Source organism: Capricornis sumatraensis, chromosome 10, assembly GCF_032405125.1.
Source record: "Capricornis sumatraensis isolate serow.1 chromosome 10, serow.2, whole genome shotgun sequence".
NCBI classification, from domain to species: Eukaryota; Metazoa; Chordata; class Mammalia; order Artiodactyla; family Bovidae; genus Capricornis; species Capricornis sumatraensis.
The window spans coordinates 55,759,288-55,780,671 of record NC_091078.1 but is presented as its reverse complement, the minus strand read 5'-3'; the positions used below and the strand labels follow the sequence as shown (position 1 = coordinate 55,780,671).

General features: G+C 42.6%; 1 protein-coding gene across 2 annotated transcripts in view; it reads right to left on the bottom strand.

Annotated features, from left to right (window-relative positions):
- The window catches only part of STAC (SH3 and cysteine rich domain), a 114,175-nt gene extending 93,684 nt beyond the window's left edge, over positions 1–20,491 (bottom strand). For both annotated transcript variants that reach the window (XM_068982991.1, XM_068982992.1), the window contains exon 1: positions 20,381–20,491. In XM_068982991.1, coding sequence (XP_068839092.1) covers positions 20,381–20,491 — 111 coding nt within the window. The remainder of the gene's footprint in view (positions 1–20,380) is intronic.
- Between the last annotated feature and the right edge of the window lie 893 nt (positions 20,492–21,384).

The following is a 21,384-nucleotide window of genomic DNA, read 5'->3' as shown; positions in this document are numbered from 1 at the left end:
GAAAACAAGGTCTGTTCAGGAAGGCTATTGTGTGGACGAAATGAAATAAGGACCAGAAAGTGGGATGCAGTGACCGGTCCTTCCCTCACCCTCTTTCTCTCCTTTTCATACTCATCCCCTCCATCCATCCACCTCCTTTCCTTCCTCCTCTCTTCCTGGGTTTCCACTCTTACTGTTGTGCACGCATCCTCTCCCCTCTGCTTTTGTTGTCTGTATGTATTTATGAGCACACAGGTGGTTGGGATGAGCTTCCTCTGCAGATAAGGCTCTGAGGTGTTGTTGTTGTTACTGAACCAGAATCCAGAGAATTAATTAATCCTTTATCTCATTAAAAATCATTATTGAGTATTGACGTTCTTTAGCCTCATAGGGGAAAAAATCTGGAAACAGATGTAAGTGCTTTTTCCCTACAAGCTGTTAGTGCTTTCAGAACGTGGCTGCGGAAAAGGTAAACCAAAGAAGCACCAAACCAACCAGCAACCAATCAACCAACAGGGACTCAAAGCCAGAACTGGGTACAAATTTCAGCTTACACACACATCAGTCATATGCCCCCAGGGAAGTCACTTTGCTCTCCTGAGCCTTGACCTTTGTGGCTTCCTCATCTATCAAATGAGGATGAATTGGAACCATGTACACAGATCACCCTGCACAGCAAGGCACGGGGAAATGTCCATCCCCTCTTCCTTCCCAGGCCCCTCACTCTGCCAAACCCAAATCACCGGTGGTGACTGCCGTGCGAGGCTGGCTGTATGGGGTCACCCGCTGTGTGCTGCTGTGCTGTGCTGTCGTGCCCGACTCTCTCCGGCCCCATGGACTGTAGCCTCCTAGGCTCCTCTGTCCGTGGATTTTCCAGGCAAGACTACTGGGGTGGGTTGCCATTTCCTCCTCCCAGGGATCTTCCCAACCCAGGGACTGAACCTGCGTCTCCTGTATTGCAGGCAGATTCCTTACCGCTGAGCCCCTGGGGAAGCCCCCACTTCCTGTGTACTGTCACCAAACACCCTGCACCAAGAAGAGCCCTGGATTTGGTTTAATTCTCTGCTGCTGCTGTTGAAATTCTTAATAATGTTTGAACAAGGAGCTCTTACAGTCATTTTACACTAGATTCCTAAACTATGCAGCTGGTTGTGCAGGCTGTGGCATAATGCTTGGGAGAATCCATATTTCTGTCTTCTCCGTAGATAGGGAAGAAGCAGGTTCCCAGGTGCCCGAAGGCAGCAGCTACGGAACCCTACTGCTGGCTGTCTGTGGCCTCCCCTCTCCCAGCATCATTTCTATCCAAGTTCCCAAGGCAGCCGGTGCAGGCTTCCTTGGGTTTCCTGCAGCGCTTCTAACAATAGCTCTGATCTGACACACTTGTTATTTTCTCTCCAGGTCCTCAAGGTAGTTCTCTGCAAGGATTTGGAAGCAATGCAGCTTCCTTTTTGTTAATGACTTTAAAGGAATGAGCATGTTTGTGGGACAAGAAAACTTCTAGGAACAGGCTGGAAAAGGCAGGCTCACGCTGTGCATGGACTAGAGTACATCCTCTAGTGCGAAAGCCCAGCCAAGGAGACGTGCGGCTGGGAAGTGCCTCTGCTTCCTTCCTGAACCTTCAGTTGGCTACCAGCTCCTTTATTTTCAGAGGGGACAGAGACTGCTTTTCACAAGCCAGTACGACTTCACAAGGGAGGGACAGCAACTTCTTTGGAGGTTTGATTTCCCGCTCGTTTCAAAATGAATCCTAGAGAGTTGCTTATAGGTTTGAGTAAGTTAGTCTCAAACATGTGAAACTGATGTCCATTGCCTTCTTTATCCAAATCCAGCCCCACAGGGATGTTCCAGCCTTAAGGCAATACTGTAGGGTGCTCCACCCAGATCCTCTCTACTGGAGCCCCTGCACTCACCTCCCAGTGCCTGGGTTAGCAGATCACTCTTCCCAGAATTGCCTTTAGCTAATGGAAACAGACGGGGAAACAGTGGAAACAGTGTCGGACTTTATTTTGGGGGGCTCCAAAATCACTGCAGATGGTGATTGCAGCCATGAAATTAAAAGATGCTTACTCCTTGGAAGAAAAGTTATGACCAACCTAGATAGCATATTCAAAAGCAGAGACGTTACTTTGCCAACAAAGGTCCGTCAAGTCAAGGCTATGGTTTTTCCGGTGGTCATGTATGGATGTGAGAGTTGGACTGTGAAGAAGGCTGAGTGCTGAAGAATTGATGCTTTTGAACTGTGGTGTTGGAGAAGACTCTTGAGAGTCACTTGGACTGCAAGGAGATCCAACCAGTCCATCCTAAAGGAGATCAGTCCTGGGTGTTCATTGGAAGGACTGATGTTGAAGCTGAAATTCCAATACTTTGGCCACCTGATGCAAAGAGCTGACTCATTGAAAAAGATCCTGATGATGGGAAAGATTGAGGGCAGGAGGAAAAGGGGATGACAGAGGATGAGATGGTTGGATGGCATCACCGACTCAACAGACATGAGTTTGGGTAAATTCCGGGAGTTGGTGATGGACAGGGAGGCCTGGTGTGCTGCAGTTCGTGGGGTCACAAAGAGTCGGACGCGACTGAGCGACTGAACTGAACTGAACTGATGCGAAGAGCCAACTTATTAGAAAAGACCCTGATGCTGGGAGAGATAGAAGGCAGGAGGAGAAGGGGATGACAGAGAACAATTGGTTGGATGGCTCACTGACTCGATGGACATGAGTCTGAGCAACTCAGGGAGATGGTGAAGGGAAGCCTCGCATGCTGCAGTTCATGGGGTCACAAAGAGTCAGACATGACTGAGCGACTGAACAACAACAAAAGCTGTACTGACCTATTGTTTTAAAGCCAGGATACCCCTGTGTGGGTGTCCCAGGTGGCTCAGCAGTAAAGAATCTGCCTGCCGACGCAGGAGACACAAGTTCAGTCCCTGGGTCGGGAAGATCCCCTGGAGAAGGAAATGGCAACTTGCTCCAGTATCCTTGCCTGGAAAATCCCATGGACATAGGAGCTTGGTGGCCTACAGTCCATGGGGTTGCAGAGTCAGACACATCTTGGCGACTAAATAGCAACAACAAAACCCCACGGTGCTGTGTGTGCCCCAGAACCCCTCTGTGGATCAGGCCAAAACCACCGGAGATTACATTCCTGATCAGCCTCATCCTGTCCTATGCTGCTTTCCTTGCACTTTCTAGGTTTCTCTTGAGTGCATGCCCTCCATAAATTACATGCTTCTGATCCTCATGCTTTCTTTTAGAGACCTCAATTTAAGGTGAAGGAGAAAGGGAAAAAAATAAACTCAATACCTTCTGAAGCTACAGCCACTTTATATGTTGGAAGCCAGCTGCTTCAAAGTTGAACTTATATGATGTGATGATTCTGACCACTGGGAATGAGGTCAAAGTTGCTCTCCTCATTGGCCTCTCTCTGTTCCACAGCTGCTGTCAGAGCCTGGGAAACCAAGGGCATGGGCGCCAGAAATGAGATTCAGGCTCTCAGTGCAGCTGTCCAACCAGGTTGTGGACAAACTTACAAGACAAGGTCCAGTTAAGAACCAGAAAGTGTCCAGCCATGGAGACAGATGGCTTAGCATATTGCTCGTGGCTCTTGACAGACAAGTTTAAAATATCTGCCATCTTCAACCCCATGATTTACTATAAATTAGAGTATCAGGTTTTCAACTTCCTGTTGCCTGCCCAAGTCACCCTATAGGCAGTCTATAAGTGGAATTTTGCCAAAATAATTCTAACCACAAGAACAAACAAACAAATCACATGTAAAACTATGTACACTGCTTTCTCAGACAAGTTCATAATTCATGAAATTCTAGAACACTTGGGTTATCAGAACCAGATTGAAGTTATTCCTTCTGGAAAAGAGACCATTCAGTGGTTGAGAATTTGCCCATTTGCGAGGCCTTCAGTGGGTTGAGCTGTGGTCTGACATGAAGCCTCCTAATTGTACACCGTGTTCTCGCTTGTGTTCACTGGAAGAACCATAAACTGCAAGCTTTAATTTTGCAAGTTGCACTTTTTTTCTTTTGCTCTTTTTTTTTTTCTCATACAACATACTCATGGAACATTTATTTTGATCAGTTTACTTCCAGGCTATATACTTGGGGAGAAGAGATAGAGCTCAGTATAGCAACTAGAAAAACATCACTCCATAGAAACTGATAGTAATGAGACCTTCTATTTTGAAATTAATCTTTTCAAATGTTACTGGAAGGTCAGATCCACTGGGGATGATCAGCAGCAAAGTAATGAATACATGAAAGATCCAGTACAAATGGATTAATGAAAAAAATGGATACCAGCAACTTGAGTTTAATCAAGTTTTGTTTTTAACAAGAATTAAGAAATATTAAATTTATTGGGAATTCAGCAAGTGACTTATAGAAAATGCAGCTAAGAACCAGAAGATGTAAGCAAAAAGTCTGATGAGCCAATCACTAGGTAAAGTCACTAAGTAAAATAAAAAACGAAATACTGAAACCCCCAAGTCCTCTATTTACTTCCCTGATAGTCCACTGAGTGCAGTTTCTATTTTCTTTTAAGGAAAGTGAAAATCCCAACTAGTTTGATGATTTATTTTCCAGTATAAAAGCAAACAAGAAGAAGTGTATTAGAAGATTCAAGTAGCCTGCACAGAGAAGGTGGTCTTTGTGTAGAAAGAGTTAGAAAGTTGTTAGATACAAAACTAGGAGAGCACAGCAAAATGGGAGTCATTAATACAAGAAAAAATAAAAAAAAACCTCTCTTGCATGCAAAGAGTACAATAACTAGTGTTTACAATGGTGAACCTGATTAGGAAAAGGATATTACAAAAGTAATATAACTGCTTTGAAATTTACAAAGCATTTGCAACTCTGTTAGACTGAATGAAAATCCATGTGGCATATTCTGCTTTTGAACACACAGAGATGTGAACCAGATAATAGAGAGTTACAAGCAAAATTCTCAACAGGGAAATGCCTGGAACATGAAAGAGCATGTTCTCTGCTATCAGGAAGGGTTGACCCCCTCAGAATGACTCCTTTCCTGAGCATCTTTGCCTGAAAAGTTTTGTCTGTACATTTTTACAATTGGAAAAATAGTGCAATCATTGTGCAAAGTCTTGGGAATGGCCGCAAAAGTGGGTGGCAACATGGGAGAGACTGGAAGGCGAGATCTTAGGAGGAGAAACGTTTAAGGACTTAAGAAGTCAGGACATTTGGAAGAGTCATCTGCAGTGTATGGAAACCATACAAGTGTTTGACAGAGGTAGGGTTGCAATGAGGGAGAGTGAGCCTGGAGCACGGAGAGATCTTCTCAGGTTGGTAGGTGACTGCTGATGTTAGCAGTGGGTAGAGGAGCCTAAGGGTGTGGATTTTAAAGCTATACATTTTAGAGGAGGAGAGACAAGATTCCGGAAGCAGTAGAGGGATTGCCTCCCCAACTACCAAGCCTGATTGATGGAGAAAAGAGCCATAGTTTGAGAGGCTGCAGGGGGAAGGACTGGGCATCAGAGCCAGAAGTGAAGGATACTTCAGAGAAGCTGAGGAGAGGGGATTTGCTGAAGAGTCTGTTCCAGGGGGGAGAGTGGAGGTACTGCCCGCTGAGGAGGGTGGCAGGCAGAGCTGATGACGTGCAGATCTGCATGGAGATTAAACTGTGAGAAAGGAAGGGGGCCCTGCCGCCCTGTGCTCTTCTGGTGATTGACGTCCCGGGAGAATGGGTATTATGGGAATCTTTTCCAAGGTCTCCAAGTGACCTGGTTCTGATAAAACTGAGAGTGTTGGAGATGAAGGGAGGGAATGTGAGGATCTTGCCAGGGCACATGGAACTCTGGGACCTCTTTTCACTGCTCTCTCTCACGTCAGTTCGGAGGGCAAGGGAATAGGAGCATTCTTGGGAGCCTGGCGTGTTCTAGATCCCTCCTCTTTATTCCTTCTCTGTGTCTGACCTCAGTCCATGCTGTGGTCACAACTGCTCTCAGATCTGAGGAACACACTGATTCACACTTCAGCTATGGGGGCCCTTAGGAACAGACATCAGGTCCAAGTTTTATTTTCAGATAAATGAAGCACCCTCTAGGGGTTGACAGACATCCTGTCTCCTGTCCACTTGCTTTCAAAAACCTCTCTACTCAGGTTCCCTGGGGGCCATCAAGGATGAGTTTTGGTTTCAACCTGGCTGACTCACTCCATGGATGATGCTCATCTCTGGATGAGAACACAGGATGAACACACAAGAACTGAGCTGGCATCTGAGCTGAGAATGAGTTTAGTTGAGAGTATGCTGAATTTAAAATATATGGAGGAGATCAAGACAGGTTGTTGAAAAGGCAGTTGAATATGTTGGTCTGAAGCTCATAAGAGTGACTTCTGAAGTGTGGTGGGCTTCATATTTGGGAGTTATTAGCTGCAAGATGAAATAGAAAGAATAGGTAAGACGTTCCGGAAAGACCCAGAGAGACTGTCAAGAGTGAGAAGGGCTGAGGGCAGAGAATAGAATGCTGGGGAGGACCAACCCTTGAATGATGGGTGGAGGAAGATGTGAGAACCAATAGGAATAGAGAGGAACTGTTATAGCAGTTGAAAGGGAATCAAAGGAGAAAGGGATACTTAGTGAAAAGTGAAGTTGCTCAGTCATGTCCGACTCTTTGCGTCCCCATGGGCTGTGGCCTACCAGGCTCCTCCGTCCATGGGATTTTCCAGGCAAGAGTACTGGAGTGGGTTGCCATTTCCTTCTCCAGGAAGGAGCAAAGACGAAACACCTTTTCTCTAGATAAGGAGGAAATGTGAGTACTGGTATTTAACTTTCCTGATTCCAGATCCAGACCTAAGGGATCACTGTTATATAAACACAGAGGACCACCATAAGAGGGTTTTCAGGAGATAGGAACACATAGGAAGCCTGCTAGAAACTGAGTGAGAATAAGAGGAAATTGAAGGAAGGTGCCAGGGTGGTCCTATAATAATTAATCCAGAGATATTCTGATGATTTAAATGAAATAATTTGCTGGCAAAATACAAATGAACACCATTGATTCACATCAATTTAGAAAAAAAGACAACAGAATAAAAAAAACAAAAATGTATTCAAAATTTATTTAAAAATAGGTGTAGGTTTAGACTGGCTTCCCATGTAGCTCAGTCGGTAAAGCATCTGCCTACAATGCAGGAGGTCTGGGTTCAATTCCTAGGTTGGAAGTTTCCCTGGAGAAGGAAATGGCAACCCACTCCAGTATTCTTGACTGGAGAATCTCATGGACAAAGGAACCTGGCATGCTACAGTTCATGGGATCATAAGAGTTGGACATGACTTAGTGCTATCTTTCTTTCTTTCTTTCTTAGGTTTAGATATGTTTCATTTTTCTTTTTTCAAACATTCAAAGTGGAGATCTAGGCTCTACAAATTGTTTCACAGGGGAAAAAGACAAAAAGAACAAAACATGTATATCTTCCCAATAAAATTTTAAAACTTGGCATATCCTTAAAAATAAAAATCTGACCAGAGGACATAAAATGTCAGTTAAAGAACAATCTTTCTTATGTATATAGATATAAAAATAATAAAGTATTGGCAATCAAAACTTAGCAGTTTATTAAAAGAAAATCCCCATGGTCAAGTGGGACCATTTCCAGGAATGTAAGAAGAGTTTAATTTAGTCTATCTATTAATATAATCCATCACAAAAAGAGGCCAAAGGAGAAAAAAAAAAATCACATGATTACCTTGATTCTTGCCAAAAAGTCATTTGAAACAATTCCACATCCATTCCTAGTGGAAATTCTTAGTAAGCTAAGAAGATTACCCAAATTTAACATAAGAAACACTGACTCAGTTTAATCACAAATATAGTGGGAAGTCTGGAATTCATGTAGAAGAAAGACTTAAAGAATGATTTAGTTGGAAATGGATTTGTCTTTTTAAAGTTGCAAATTACCACCTAATGTTTCTCAGGCTGAATGTGTAAATTTGCAGTAGCTTGCAGAGTAACTTGAGATCCAACCGATCTAAGAGCACCCCTTAGCACCAACACTGTACAATATACACCTATACACAATGGATACTCACAGCACAACTTTGGCAGCTCAGCCAGTCCATCCTAAAGGAGACCAGTCCTGGGTGTTCTTTGGAAGGAATGATGCTGAAGCTAAAATTCCAATACTTTGGCCACCTCATGTGAAGAGTTGACTCATTGGAAAAGACTCTGATGCTGGGAGGGATTGGGGGCAGGAGGAGAAGGGGATGACAGAGGATGAGATGGCTGGATGGCATCACCGACTTGATGGACGTGAGTCTGAGTGAACTCCGGGAGTTGGTGATGGACAGGGAGGCCTGGCGTGCTGCAATTCATGGGGTTGCAAAGAGTTGGACACGACTGAGTGACTCAACTGAACTGAAAGTTAGTTAGGTACTCGCTCAATACCTCCACTAATATTTACCATATTTTGGGATATCTAATGAAATAATATCATGTCCCTACCTAGCCTACTCCTCCACCTCCCAAAAGAGAGAATTATAGTTAGAGAGGCAAAATTATTATAGATTTTATGAGAATCTAATAATAACAGTAACATTGCCTTACTATGCACCACGCACTGTGTTAGGCATTTAGGATACACCATTAACCTAACCCTAAGGACAGTGCAACAGAAGGACATTATTATGCTAATCGTACGGAAAGACTAGAGAGGCTCAGGGAAGTGAAGGTCAGGGAAGCTTGTTAGGACTCACAGTGAGAGCTGAACAAAGTCTCACAGTGAGAGCTAAACACAGCTGCTTCTGACTCCAGAGAACACTCTCTGAATCAGTAAGCCACACTCTACCTCCTTGTTAATGAACAAGAAATGGAATCTAAAAGATATCAGATGACAATATTAATATAAAACTAGTATAAAATACCTAGGAAATAGCTACCAGAGGATCAGGCAAAAAGTACTTGAGGAAAATTTCTAAGCATTTATGAGTGACATAAAAGACATTTCAATAACTATATATATTATGTTCCTAGGTGATAAATCTTCATCATATGTAAAGATTTCACTGAAATGATCTTAAAAGTTTCATGCAATTACTCTCAAAATATTATATTTATAACTGCATGGAAAATCAAAAAGGTGAGTAGACAGCCATTAAAAAGAATACATTTGAATCAGTTCTAATGAGGTGGATGAAACTGGAGCCGATTATACAGAGTGAAGTTAGCCAGAAAGAAAAACACCAATATAGTATACTAATACATATATATGGAATTTAGAAAGATGGTAACAATAACCCTGTATGTGAGACAGCAAAAGAGACACAGATGTATAGAACAGACTTTTGGACTCTGTGGGAGAGGGAGAGGGTGCGATGATTTGGGAGAATGGCATTGAAACATGTGTAATATCATGTAAGAAATGAATCGCCGGTCTAGGTTCGATGCAGGATACAGGATGCTTGGGGCTGGGGCACTGGGATGACCCAGAGAGATGGTATGGGGAGGGAGGTGGGAGGGGGGTTCAGGATTGGGAACTCATGTACACTTGTGGCGGATTCATGTTCATGTATGGCAAAACCAATACAGTATTGTAAAGTAAAATAAAGTAAAAAAAAAAAAGGTGAGTAGAGCTAAATAAATAAATAAAATTGATAAAACTGTATTATCAATTATTAGTATTATATAAAACTACAATAATTAAAACATTATAATTGTAATGTCAAAGTATGGCATAGTAATAAATGCACAATCATTAAAATATAACAGATGATTATAAAAGAGAACCTAGTACATACTACCATTTATTACATAATAGATGTAACACTTCAAATCAGTGAAAAAATGAATTGTTCAACAAATAGTTTTAGAAATAATCATTCAGGAAAAAATTAAAAGTTCTTCCTTACCACATAGCAACAAATTCCAGATGGATTAAAGTGATGAAAGTAAAAAGTAGGTAATAAGGAGCTAGAGAAGCATATAGCTTAATATTTATTTATTGCCAGGAGCAGAAGACCTTTCTAAATATAGATGGAGGAAAGAAGCCATAGGTAAATAAATTTGAGACATTTAACAACATAAAAAAATAATCTGCTATGTTGAAAATGTAATAAAATTGAAAACCAAATTTCAATCTGGGAAAATGTTAACATATATGAAAGATCATGATTTCAGTATTTATAAAATTTTTTGAAAATTAATAGGAATTAATTGCTCTATTAAAACAGACAAGGACATGACTATATAATTTGTAAAAGAAAAAATATAAACATAAATATTCTAGTGAATAACTTTAATAAAATAATAAAAAATTTCAGTATATCACCGCCCTTCAAATTTACTAATAAAAGGCTATGAATAACAAAAATTACTAGCAAAAAAAGAACAACTCAACTAAAAATGGGCAAAGGCCTTGAATGGACATTTCTCCAAAGAAGATACACAGATGACCAACAGTACACAGATCACCAACATGAAATGAAGTTTAACAACACTAATCATTAGGGAAATGCAAATGAAACCACAATGAGCTAGCATCTCATACCTATTTAGGGTAAAAAATAAAACAGAAAATAACTAGTGTTGGTGAGATGTAGAGAAACTGGAATCCTGTTCATTCCAGGTGGAAATCTAAAATGGCACAGCCATTTTTGAAAACAGAATGGTGATTCCTCAAAAAATTAAAGAGAGAATTACCATGTTATCCAGCAATCTCACTTCTGGCTATACACCTAAAAGAAATGAAAGCAGGGACTTGAACAGATAATTGCACACCCAAGTTCATAGCAGCATTATTCACAATAGTTCATTGATGGATGAGTAGATAAAGAAAATGTGGTATATATACACAACAGAGTATTACTCAGTCTTAAAAAAGGACATTCTGACTTATACCACAATACAGATGGACCTAGAAGATTTATGTAAAGTGAGATAAGCCAATTACAAAAGGACAAATATTATATGATTCATCATAGATGAGGTACCTAGAATAGTCACATTCATAGAATATTAGAATGCAGAATAGTAGTTGCCAGAAATAAAGGGAGGAGGAGATAGGGAATAACTGTTTAATGGGTACAGAGTGTCAGTTTGGGAAGGTAACAAGTTCTAAAGATGGTGATAGTTACATAACATATGAATGTATTTAATGCCACATAAAATTACATTTCAAATGTAACCACTTAAAAATTATTAAGAAGGCAAATTTTATGTTATGCATATTTTAACTCAAATAAAAAATATCTTTGGAAGATTGAATTTTACTGCCTACATAGAGAGGAGATTTGAAAAGAAAGAATGAAAAATAAATTTCTCATCAAATCAGGTCAGGTCAATGAGAAAGAAATCTTAGTAAAAACATAAGGTGGTCAACAAACAAACAATTATTCCCTGGGAGTCATGATCACGGATCTGCCTTCACATAGATTTGAAGTGTAAATTTATACAACACAACTTGGTTTGAGAATCCCTCAAATGAAAAAGAGTAGCATAGAATTAGGTTCTCAGGTAATGATGCCCTGGGGCACTTGATGGAAGCAAAGCTGTGCAGTGGGTGCTATTATTGGAAGGACCAATAGTAGGAGGATGTCCATTCTCTCCAGATGGGTGTAGATTTAATGCAACCCCAACCAATATCCTAGCAGGTGTTTTGGTGGAAACCGATTAGCTTAATATATGGAAATGTCAGGGCTCCCAAATAACCAAAACAGTTTTGAAAAAGCAGAGCAAAGCCAGAAGGCTTGTTCTACCAGATACCAAGACTTTTGAATTAGGTCATTATATTTAAGTCAGTGCCGTACTTGTACAAGGACAGAACAGCCATCTCTACATAAATCAAAAACACAGCCATCTGATTTACGGCACAGGTGGCAGTGCAATGCCATAAAGTGTCTTGACCCCTACCTCACACCTTGGCAACTTCAAAAGGATTATAGACTTATGTGTGAAAGGCTAAGCAATAGCATTCCTAAGAAATTATATAAGAGAATACCCTCATGCCTTTGGGGCAGGCAAAGGTTCCAAGGGAAAGTGAAAGTGAAGTTGCTCAGTTGTGTCCCACTCTTTGCGACCCCATGGACTGTAGCCTACCAGGCTTCTCCATCCATGGGTTCCAAAGGGGAACACAAAAAGCACGTAAGCAAGAAAATGAATGAATTGACCTCATTGAAGAAGAATTTTTGGTGGTCCAGTGGTTAAGAATCTACCTCACAAATGCAGGGGACGCAAATTCAATCCCTGGTCGGAGAACTAAGGTCCCACATGCTGTGGAGCAACTAAGCCCAAGCACCACAAGTAGAGAGTCAGTGAGCTGCAACGATCCTGCATGGTGCAGCGAGCATCCCGAGTGTTGCCACTCAACCAAGACCCGACACAGCCAAATAAATGAACAAATAAGTAAGATAGTGAAAAAAAAAAAAAAAAAAAGAATTTCTGTTAAGAAAAGAGATAAGCCACAGGATGGGAAAAGATACCTACAACATATTTATCTCTAAAAGTACTTGGATCTAGAATATGTAAAGAATTCCTACCAATTAAAAAATGACATATAGCCTAACAGGAAAATAGACAAAAGATTTGAATACCTGCTTCACAAGAGGACATTCAAGTGCCTCAATGTATTAAAAATGCTTAACTCATTAGTCACTGGGGACATACAAGTTAAAACCACGGCACAACACCACTAATCACCTACGAGAATGGCTGAACTGAGAAATACAGACAATAGCAAATGTTGGTGGGATAAGGATCAGATGGAACTCCTCTTCATGGCTGCTGAGATTATGAATTGGCACAGATACTTTGGAAAGTTGATAGTACCTACTATCAACTTAGGCATACCCCACAGCCCAAGCAATGTTGCCCCTAGATATACACTTAAAAATAAAAGTGCCACAAGGAATATGTATAATAATGGTCAAAGCAGTACACCTCTAGCAGACAAAACCAAGCAGCAATCCAAATTCCACCATCAACAGAACAGTTAAACAGTGGTCTGTTTATATAGCGGAACGCTATACAGCAATGAAAATGGAAAACTATTGCTACGTGTGATAGCATGGATGAGTCTCACAACACAATGCTAAGTGAAAGAAACCAGACATAAAAGAGTGTACTTTGTATGATTCCAGTTATATTTATAAAGTTCAAAAATACGGAAGATTAATTTACCTTGTGAGAAATCAAAAATTTATTTACCTTTGGGGAGCTAGTGACAGAAAAGGGTTATGAGAGAGATTCTTGGGTACTGATAACATTCTATTTCTTGATTTTTGTGTTGGTTACATACAAATCAGTAATTTATTTTCTGAAAATTCATTAATGTGTAATCTTATTATGTGTACACCATTTGGTATGATGTCATACTTCACTAAAAAGTTTACAAGAAAAAAAGGTATGATATATCTTTCTAGAGAGCACTGTGTCAGAGAGAATAAAAGATCTTTGAAGTGTTTAAAACCAGACCTAGTAATGCTACTTCCCATGACACTAATCAGAAATGTATTCAAATGCTGAGGTATCAGGATGCCCATTTCAATATTTTTTAAAGCATGAAAGCTAAGAATCTAAACTATAATTAGAAGAGACTGATGAAACAGATATGGTACAGCATGAAACATACCATCTTTAATATTTAATCAGAGAGTACAAAAAACTATGTACAACATTACGTATAAGAAAAAATAGAACATGCATTTATGTATGTGTGCATGCATGCTAAGTTGCTTCAGTCATGTCAGACTCTTTGCGACCCCATGGACTGTAGTCCACCAGGCTCCTCTGTCCATGGGATTCTCCAGGCAACAATACTGGAGTGGTTTGCCATGACCTCCTCCAGGAGATCTTCCTGACCGAGGAATCAAACCTGCATCTCCTGCAACCCCTGCATTGCAGGTGGATTATTTACTGCTGAGCCACCAGGGAAGCCATCATTTCAATTTTGTTTCAAGAATGTGTGTGGGTGTGTGTGTATAAAGAAATACAGCAAAAACTTCACAGTTCTTATGTCTAGGTCTGTGCTTACTTGCTCAGTCATGTCAGACTCTTTGTGACCCCATGGCCTGTAGTCTGCCAGGCTCCTCTGTCCATGGGATTCTCCAGGCAAGAATACTGGAGTGGGTTGCTATGCCCTCCTCCAGGGAATCTTCCCAACCCAGGTCTCCTGCATTGCAGGCAGATTCTTTACTGTCTGAGCCACCAGAGAAGCCTAAGAATACTGGAGTGGGTAGCCTATCCCTTCTCCAGAGGATCTTTCCACGAATTGAATCAAGTCTCCTGCATTGCAGGTGGATTCTTTACCAGGTGAGCTACCAGGGAAATCCATGTCTAGGTCATTATGTGATAAATTCATTTTTATATTTTCTCTGCTTTCCAGTTTTCTACATTTAGTACTTATTACTTTTACAATCATGAAAATACGGACATAGTCAACCCCATAAATCTAGCTACATCTGAGCAACATGTGGATTCGTTGGCAGAAGGGAGGGAACAGTAGATTACCTTTGCTAGAGCCATCATTTGGATTAAAGTAAAAATGGGAAGTGAAGAAATAAAGATAGAAAATACAAATGGTTCCTTCAAGTATCTTGGTTGGAAGGGAAAAAATCCTGCTTTCTTTCACACTCTATAGTTTTTTTTAGTCTAGACAAGTGTTTCTTAAATTCAGCTGTACAAGGAAGCTTTACAAAAATACTGATTCCTGGGACCTTCACTCACAGATTTCCATTTAGCAGGTCTAGCCTATGTTCTGGACTCGCCAGGGGATTTGAATGCAAGGCCAGGGTTCCATTTGCTTTCATCTTCCCTGCTGAGTAGAAGTTAGAAGTGAAATTCCTATCAATAATAGCTTCATATGTATGTAATGGGTTAGCTGGCCACAAAGTAGGTAATCCACAGTTTCTGATTAATGGACACAGAAGCTTTTCTGGGAGATGCAGGGCACATCTTCATTGTTAGGGATTGCTTCTTGCTAGCTTAGAGGGTCGTCCAGGTTCAGAGAGAACCATTCTGGAATGAGCAGACACTTTGGTCCACGGCTCCAGTGGGGCCCTAGGTGGCTTACATCAACCTTTCAAAATCAAAGTCACTTGCCAGGGAGTCTATGGCTTAGCTTCTTGGGGATGCAACACAGCTAAAATGAAATCTCACTGGAAACTGAAGTGCAAAGGGAGGAAAACTCAGTTATACTGTAAGAATGTCAGTTTTGATTACTGAAATTTTCCCAATGATGAAATTTGCTGTTGGCCAGTGACAGAGTCATCTAATTTGAAGCGGAAAGAGAAAGTAAACAATGCTTTATGCTTACAAAGGCTTTCAACATATTGGGGGTTTTACATATTCTCAGACCTTACCAAAAAACCCATGCCTATAGGGAATTAGCATCCTCATTCTAGATTTTAGGAAGCTGAGACTCAGAGAGGTTAGGCAGCTTCCCCGTGGACACAAAGATGGCATGGATAAAAACAGATCTGAAAGCTTATTTGTCCTCAAAACCTATAATCCCTTCACATCATCAAAATGTGAGTTCTTGTCATATAAGTGATGGCAAAGGGAATCCATACCAAACTCCATGTGACACTCCAGTAAGATTTCTACATTGTCAATAAGTCAGTATAAAAGAGACATTCATTGCAATAAAGGATGCTGAAACATGAAATTTTTCTTAGTATTCAATGATCTCTGTCAAACGCTTAGACAATGAATTAGATTGTGGTCTTTCTGAGATAGTTAGTAGAAAGATAGAGGGGTGAGGTTCATTAGTGGCTTTGAAACTCTTTCAACTCAACTAATTTTATGAAAAAACAAAACCACACAGACTACATTATAACTTGTGCTTACTGGAATTTACTCTGAGGAAACTGTCCTAGAGTATCTAAGGTCCTGTGCTTCTCTGGAAGCTTAGATGGTAAAGAATCTGCCTGCAAGGCAGGAGACTCCAGTTCTATTCCTGGGTCAGGAAGATCCCCTTAAGAAGGGATAGGCTACCACTCCACTATTCCTGGGCTTTCCTGGTGGCTTAGATGGTAAAGAATCCACCTGCAATGCAGGAGACCTGGGCTGGATCCCTAGGTTGGGAAGATTCCCTGGAGGAGGGCATGGCAACCCACTCCAGTATTCTTGCCTAGAGAATCCTCATGGACAGAGAAGCCTGATGGGCTACAGTCCATGGGGTTGCGAAGAGTCTGACATGGCTGAGCAACTAAGCACAGCACAACATCCAGGGTCCTAGCTGGGATTCTTAGGTGGGGGTATTGGCAGTAACTACCTTTGTGACCTTAGGCAAGTCACTGACTCTCTCTGGGCCTCTATTTACTTGACAGAGGGAAAAAAGAGAGAGAAGATTTAAATAAACTGAGAAAGTTATGAGCACTTTATTGACTTGGTATAAGCTACAGATCCCTTCCCTAGATGATGCACATATACATGTACATGAGCAATTTTGAAAATTCTGGCTGTTCACACGTATTCCAAAGACAATATGTAGACCTCCAAAGACTATACTGACCCATGATTTAAAACACCTCCAGTATGTGATAATGGATTGTAGTCATGTTTACAAAAAGAGCCCTTATTCTTTAAAGATACAACTGTAAATATGTACAAATGAAATGCTTTGGTGTCTGGTGTGTGCACATATGCTCAGTCGCGTCCAACTCTGTGACCTCATGGACTTGTAGCCCGCCAGGTTCCTCTGTCCACGGGATTTTTCAGGTAAGAATACTAGATGGGTTGCCATGCCCCCCTCCAGGGGATTTTCCCAACCCAGGGATCGAACCCATGTCTCTTGCATCTCCTGCACTTGCAGGTGGATTCTTTCACCACCTGGGAAGACCCTTGATGTCTGGAATTTGTTTTAAAATGAACCAGTGTGTGTGAGGAAGGGTGGAGGTACTGGTGGGGGTTACAGATGAAACAAGATTGTCCGTGAACTGATAACTGGTAGAACCAAGTGATTAGGTACATGATGGTTCTTCATAGTGTATTCTCTGCTTTTGTGTGTGTTGAAGTTTTCCATAATGAAATAAATTTACATGATAAAATTATCCATTATTTAAAAAATACCCAGAGTAGATCATCTCCAGTGTTTTTGGTTCTTATATTTGATTCAGCATTCCAAGGAATCTGCAGAGGAAATGACATTCCAGAAAGATTTTATGTGCTCAAGGCACTGACTCATTATCATTCTTCTCTAATGGCCCCTCTAGACTAAAGGGTTTGTCGTGGTCAAGTTTTCCAGATGGTTCTGTGAAGTTCCATTTAATCGCTTCCAGAAATATACTTTTGGGGAAAGAGTAGCAAAATCAAAGAAGCCGGATAAGAGCTGGTCTTTAATCATCATTTTACATGATAATGTGGCTCAATTTATTTTCAAGGATTTCTTGAGAAGAACAAAATACAGTTGCAAATGGCTTTTAGGGGCATATGAAATACTTGGTTAGGATGTTAGGTGAAACGGTATAGAATGTAAGATGGACATGGGCGTAAAAGACAGCAGCACGGTGGTCATAAACTTGTGCTCCAGAGTCATGAGGCCCAGGTTCCTGTCATTGCTGTGTCAGTCAACTCACTACACAACCATGGAGAAGTCACCTACCCTTTCTGAGCTTTCAGTGTCCTATCGATGAAACAGAAATAAGGGTCAAGTTGTGTCTGACACCCACCAAGCACTCAGTAAATGCCTACCATTGTTCTCTCAACTGGGTAAATATAAAAAACAATGAAAAAAGGAAAATAAACAACCAAGGCATTATCAGTAATTGCCTCTGGATTGTGACTAATGTGTGATTTTTTTTCCTTCTCTTTATTTTTTTTTCAGGACTTTTCAAATTTCCACAAAGTAGTTGTTACTCCTATCAGGAGAGAACAAAAGTTATTTTAAAAATGCATAGTGAAATCTAATAATCAAAACAAATGAGCAAATATAACCAAACAGAAACAGACTCGTAGATACAGAGAACAAACCAGTAGTTGCCAGAGGGGAGGGAGGTGAGGTGAATGAGTGAGTGAGGTGAAGAGGATTAAGAGGTACAAGCTATTAGTTATAAAATAAGTAAGTCACAGGGTGCAATGGATAACATAGGGAATACAGTCAATAACACTGAGTTAATTTTGTATGCTGATTAATCTAGAAAAACACTGAATCGCTATGTTGTATACTTGAAACTAATACAATACTGTAAGTCAATCAGACTTTAATAAAATAAAAGAAAAAATGAATTTCAAAAGTCCTTCTTGAGAAAGGTTACTGTCCAGGGGGGCTAAACCATGCCTGTCCCACATGGTATTTTGACAAACAGATCACTTCAGAGGGGAGTAATATGGGATGACGAACTGTCCATGTTCTCCTACCAGACACTCGTTGTCAGATGGAAGATCCTTGTAAACGCCAATAAACCTTCAAATGTGGTGCTCCTGGTGCAGAATGAATAGAGCCTGCCTCTGTTCCTGTTTCTTGCCATCCTGCTGATCCCTAGCGCACAGCCTCCACATCAACAGTTTAGCCCTTTTGAGAAGCATGGGGCCCCTTGGAGAGTATCAAAAACACTATGCCAAAAAATTTTCACTATCAGGCACAGTACCTTACACTCAGTTTCTTAGGGTTCATGGACAACCCGCCATAGCCTGTCTCCACTGATCAAGAACACCTAAGCTATGACAGCACATTTAGGAATATATAAATACACATAGAGAAAAACTGACGTGCACAAGTCTGAAACCATAAGCCAGATAAATTGGTGGATAATGATGGGTATTACATATGTAGTCTTTGCTTTGCCAAAAAATTTACATTAGGGTATCTATAAATAGCAAGCCCATACAGTGTGTTTGAACCATGCTGCTATAAAATCAAATGCTAAGCCCCTTCCAGAACATACCTACTGCAGAGCAACAGGCCCAATTATAAAAGCTGATTATTAGTTTCAGTCTTGAGTTTAGTTACATTCATTTCCAGGATTCTAGATCACCTGTGAAGTGCCCACTACCCTGCATCACTTAGGTGAAGGATCGTCAATGACACACAATGGTAGAGAGCCAGTAACATCTGATTGCAGGGGCAGTGGTCCGTGTGTGTGGGTTGTGAGACCCATTTGGAGTGAATTGTCTGTGGTGAGATGATCCCATCTCCTTATCTCAGGAAGGAAAACAGTGAACAGGATTGAGTCCTTACTCTGTACTGGGTGGGTGTTAGGTCATCTCTCTCTGCCTCTCAATGATTCTGGAAGGTGGGGTTTTTGCCCCTGTTTACAGTTAAGTTTTAGAAAAGTTGACACACATGTTCCAGGTCAGACATTTGCCCCCAAAATAAAGATAATGCCAAGCATTATCTTGGCATTGTCTTGGATTAGCATCTCTGATGGTTAACCTTCAGAGGCTGGGATACTGTCCAGAGGGCAGGATCACTTAGGATGGGAGTCACTTAGCTATGCTGGTGATCCTGCTGATTTGCTGATGGCTTCCAGGGATGGGTGTGAAGGCAGAAAAGGACGAGACTCTTCTTGGCCCCATCTGACCTGCTCTCCACACTGGCATCCTCCTCTCCTTCATTCCTCCACAAGAACTGCCCCACATTCCAAAGACACCCAGGGAACCCACAAGGAGGTCTGGAAAAAGAGCCAGGAGCCCTGCGCTAAGGAATCCATATAACTACAAACTCCATCTTATGGTTTTTACTCCCGACTGAGATGCCATTTGGCATCGCACAGCTAGCAGCCGCATTTTACTTGATCCTCTTCCAAGATTTCCAAACATGCGCCTGGCACCCGTGAACGTTTCAGAGTAAGTGTAACAGTGACGGAAGTGCCGCGGGGTTGATTTTGTGTATATCAGTGTAACTCTCACAAAAGCAAGTTTAAGTTCGAGGACTAACTTCCACGAGAGGATCATCAACTTTCCCGAGAAGGTAGCATTTACCTAATTTTTCTGAAATCAGCGGTATCCGAGGTTAGGGATGAGTCCGGTTAGCCTAAGGGTCTCAGGCCCTTGGGATACAGGCGAACCTTTGCTGGTTCGCAAATGCCCCGGCTTTTCTGGAGGAGTGTCCTGGGCTGTCTGTCCCTCAGCCTTCAGAAGCCGCCTAATACCCACACGCGCTTTAGGCACATGCAGGTTCAAAGCACAGAACAAGCACGCCACCACCACCCAGGAAAGCGATCCGAACCCGGAGCCACTGTGAACTGCGGGTGCTCGCAGGGCAGGAGCCCAGCGCAAAGCCCCGGGGCCGTGCGGACAAGAAGACTGGATCCCCAGCGACGTGGTCCAGCATCGCTAGCAGCGAGTCCTGCCGGACATTCAAGTCTCAAGGGAGCACAGTCCTTGAGAAGAACTAGGGACGCGTCTTAGCCTCCGGCGCCAGCGCCAGTAGGGAGGAAACAGAGGTGGACAAGAGAGGAAGAGGAGTGAGTTTGTGTCCTCTTGGGGCAAGCGTGCGCGGTACCTTGGATTCCTGACTGCCGGTGGATGCAGGAGAGGGCGGCTGCACGGCGCTCGCCGTCTCCTTGGGCAGCCCGTCCACGCCGTCCTCGCGGGCGCCGCTCGGGGGGATCATCGTGGCGGCGCGGGAACGGTGTTGGGCTCCCGGAGGAACAGCGGGGCTCGCCTCCCTCCGGAGCGCCCTCCCGGCCGCGCGCAGGCTCGCTCAGCTTCTGAGGCCGGGGACTCCCATCCTCGCCGAGGCGTCGCCTCGCCCTCCTCCGGCCTCGCCCCCGCCCCGGCCCTGCCCACCTCCCGGCGCCCGCCCGGGCTGGGGGAGAGCGCGCCCGCGGACACCTCGGCGACGACCGCACAGTCGTGACTGCCGCTCGGCCGCTTGCGAGTGGGCTCCGGCTGACCCGCTCTCCGGAGAAGGGTGGGTGGGGGTGGGTGGCTCCGGGGCGGGGCTGCGCGGGCCCTCGCGGGGAACAGGAGGGGGCCGCGCCCTAGGGAGGCCCTGCGACCAGGCTGGGCGAGCTCGGGTGCTCGGCACGGTCCCGGGATGCTTTAGGAGGTAGAAGGAAAATTCAGACCAAAGCCCGAGTGATCCAGCGGGAGGGACCACCTGCAGCAACTCCCTGCTTCTGCACCCGGAGAAACTGCGACTCTCAGGGAGCCGGGATCCGGTGACTTAGCCAAGTTATTTATAGGGTTCAGTGACGGAGGAAGCAGAGCTGGGGTTTCCTGGCCTGAGGGCGCTCCTCTTTCCTCGGTTCAGCTTTGGACTGAAGCAGAGAGATACTGCAAAACGTGGATGTGCCCTAGTTTGGTTGTGCGTTTATGTGTTAAGCCGGTCACACTTTTTACATATTTAATCCTCAGAGCCACCCTATTAAGCTAGGTGTTATTAATATTATTCTCATTCATAGATGAGAAAACTAGGAGACTAACTAATTTGCTCTAAGTGGCTGAACTATAAATGGTGGAGCTGGGATGTGAACCCATTTTGGCTTCAAAACCCATGCTTTT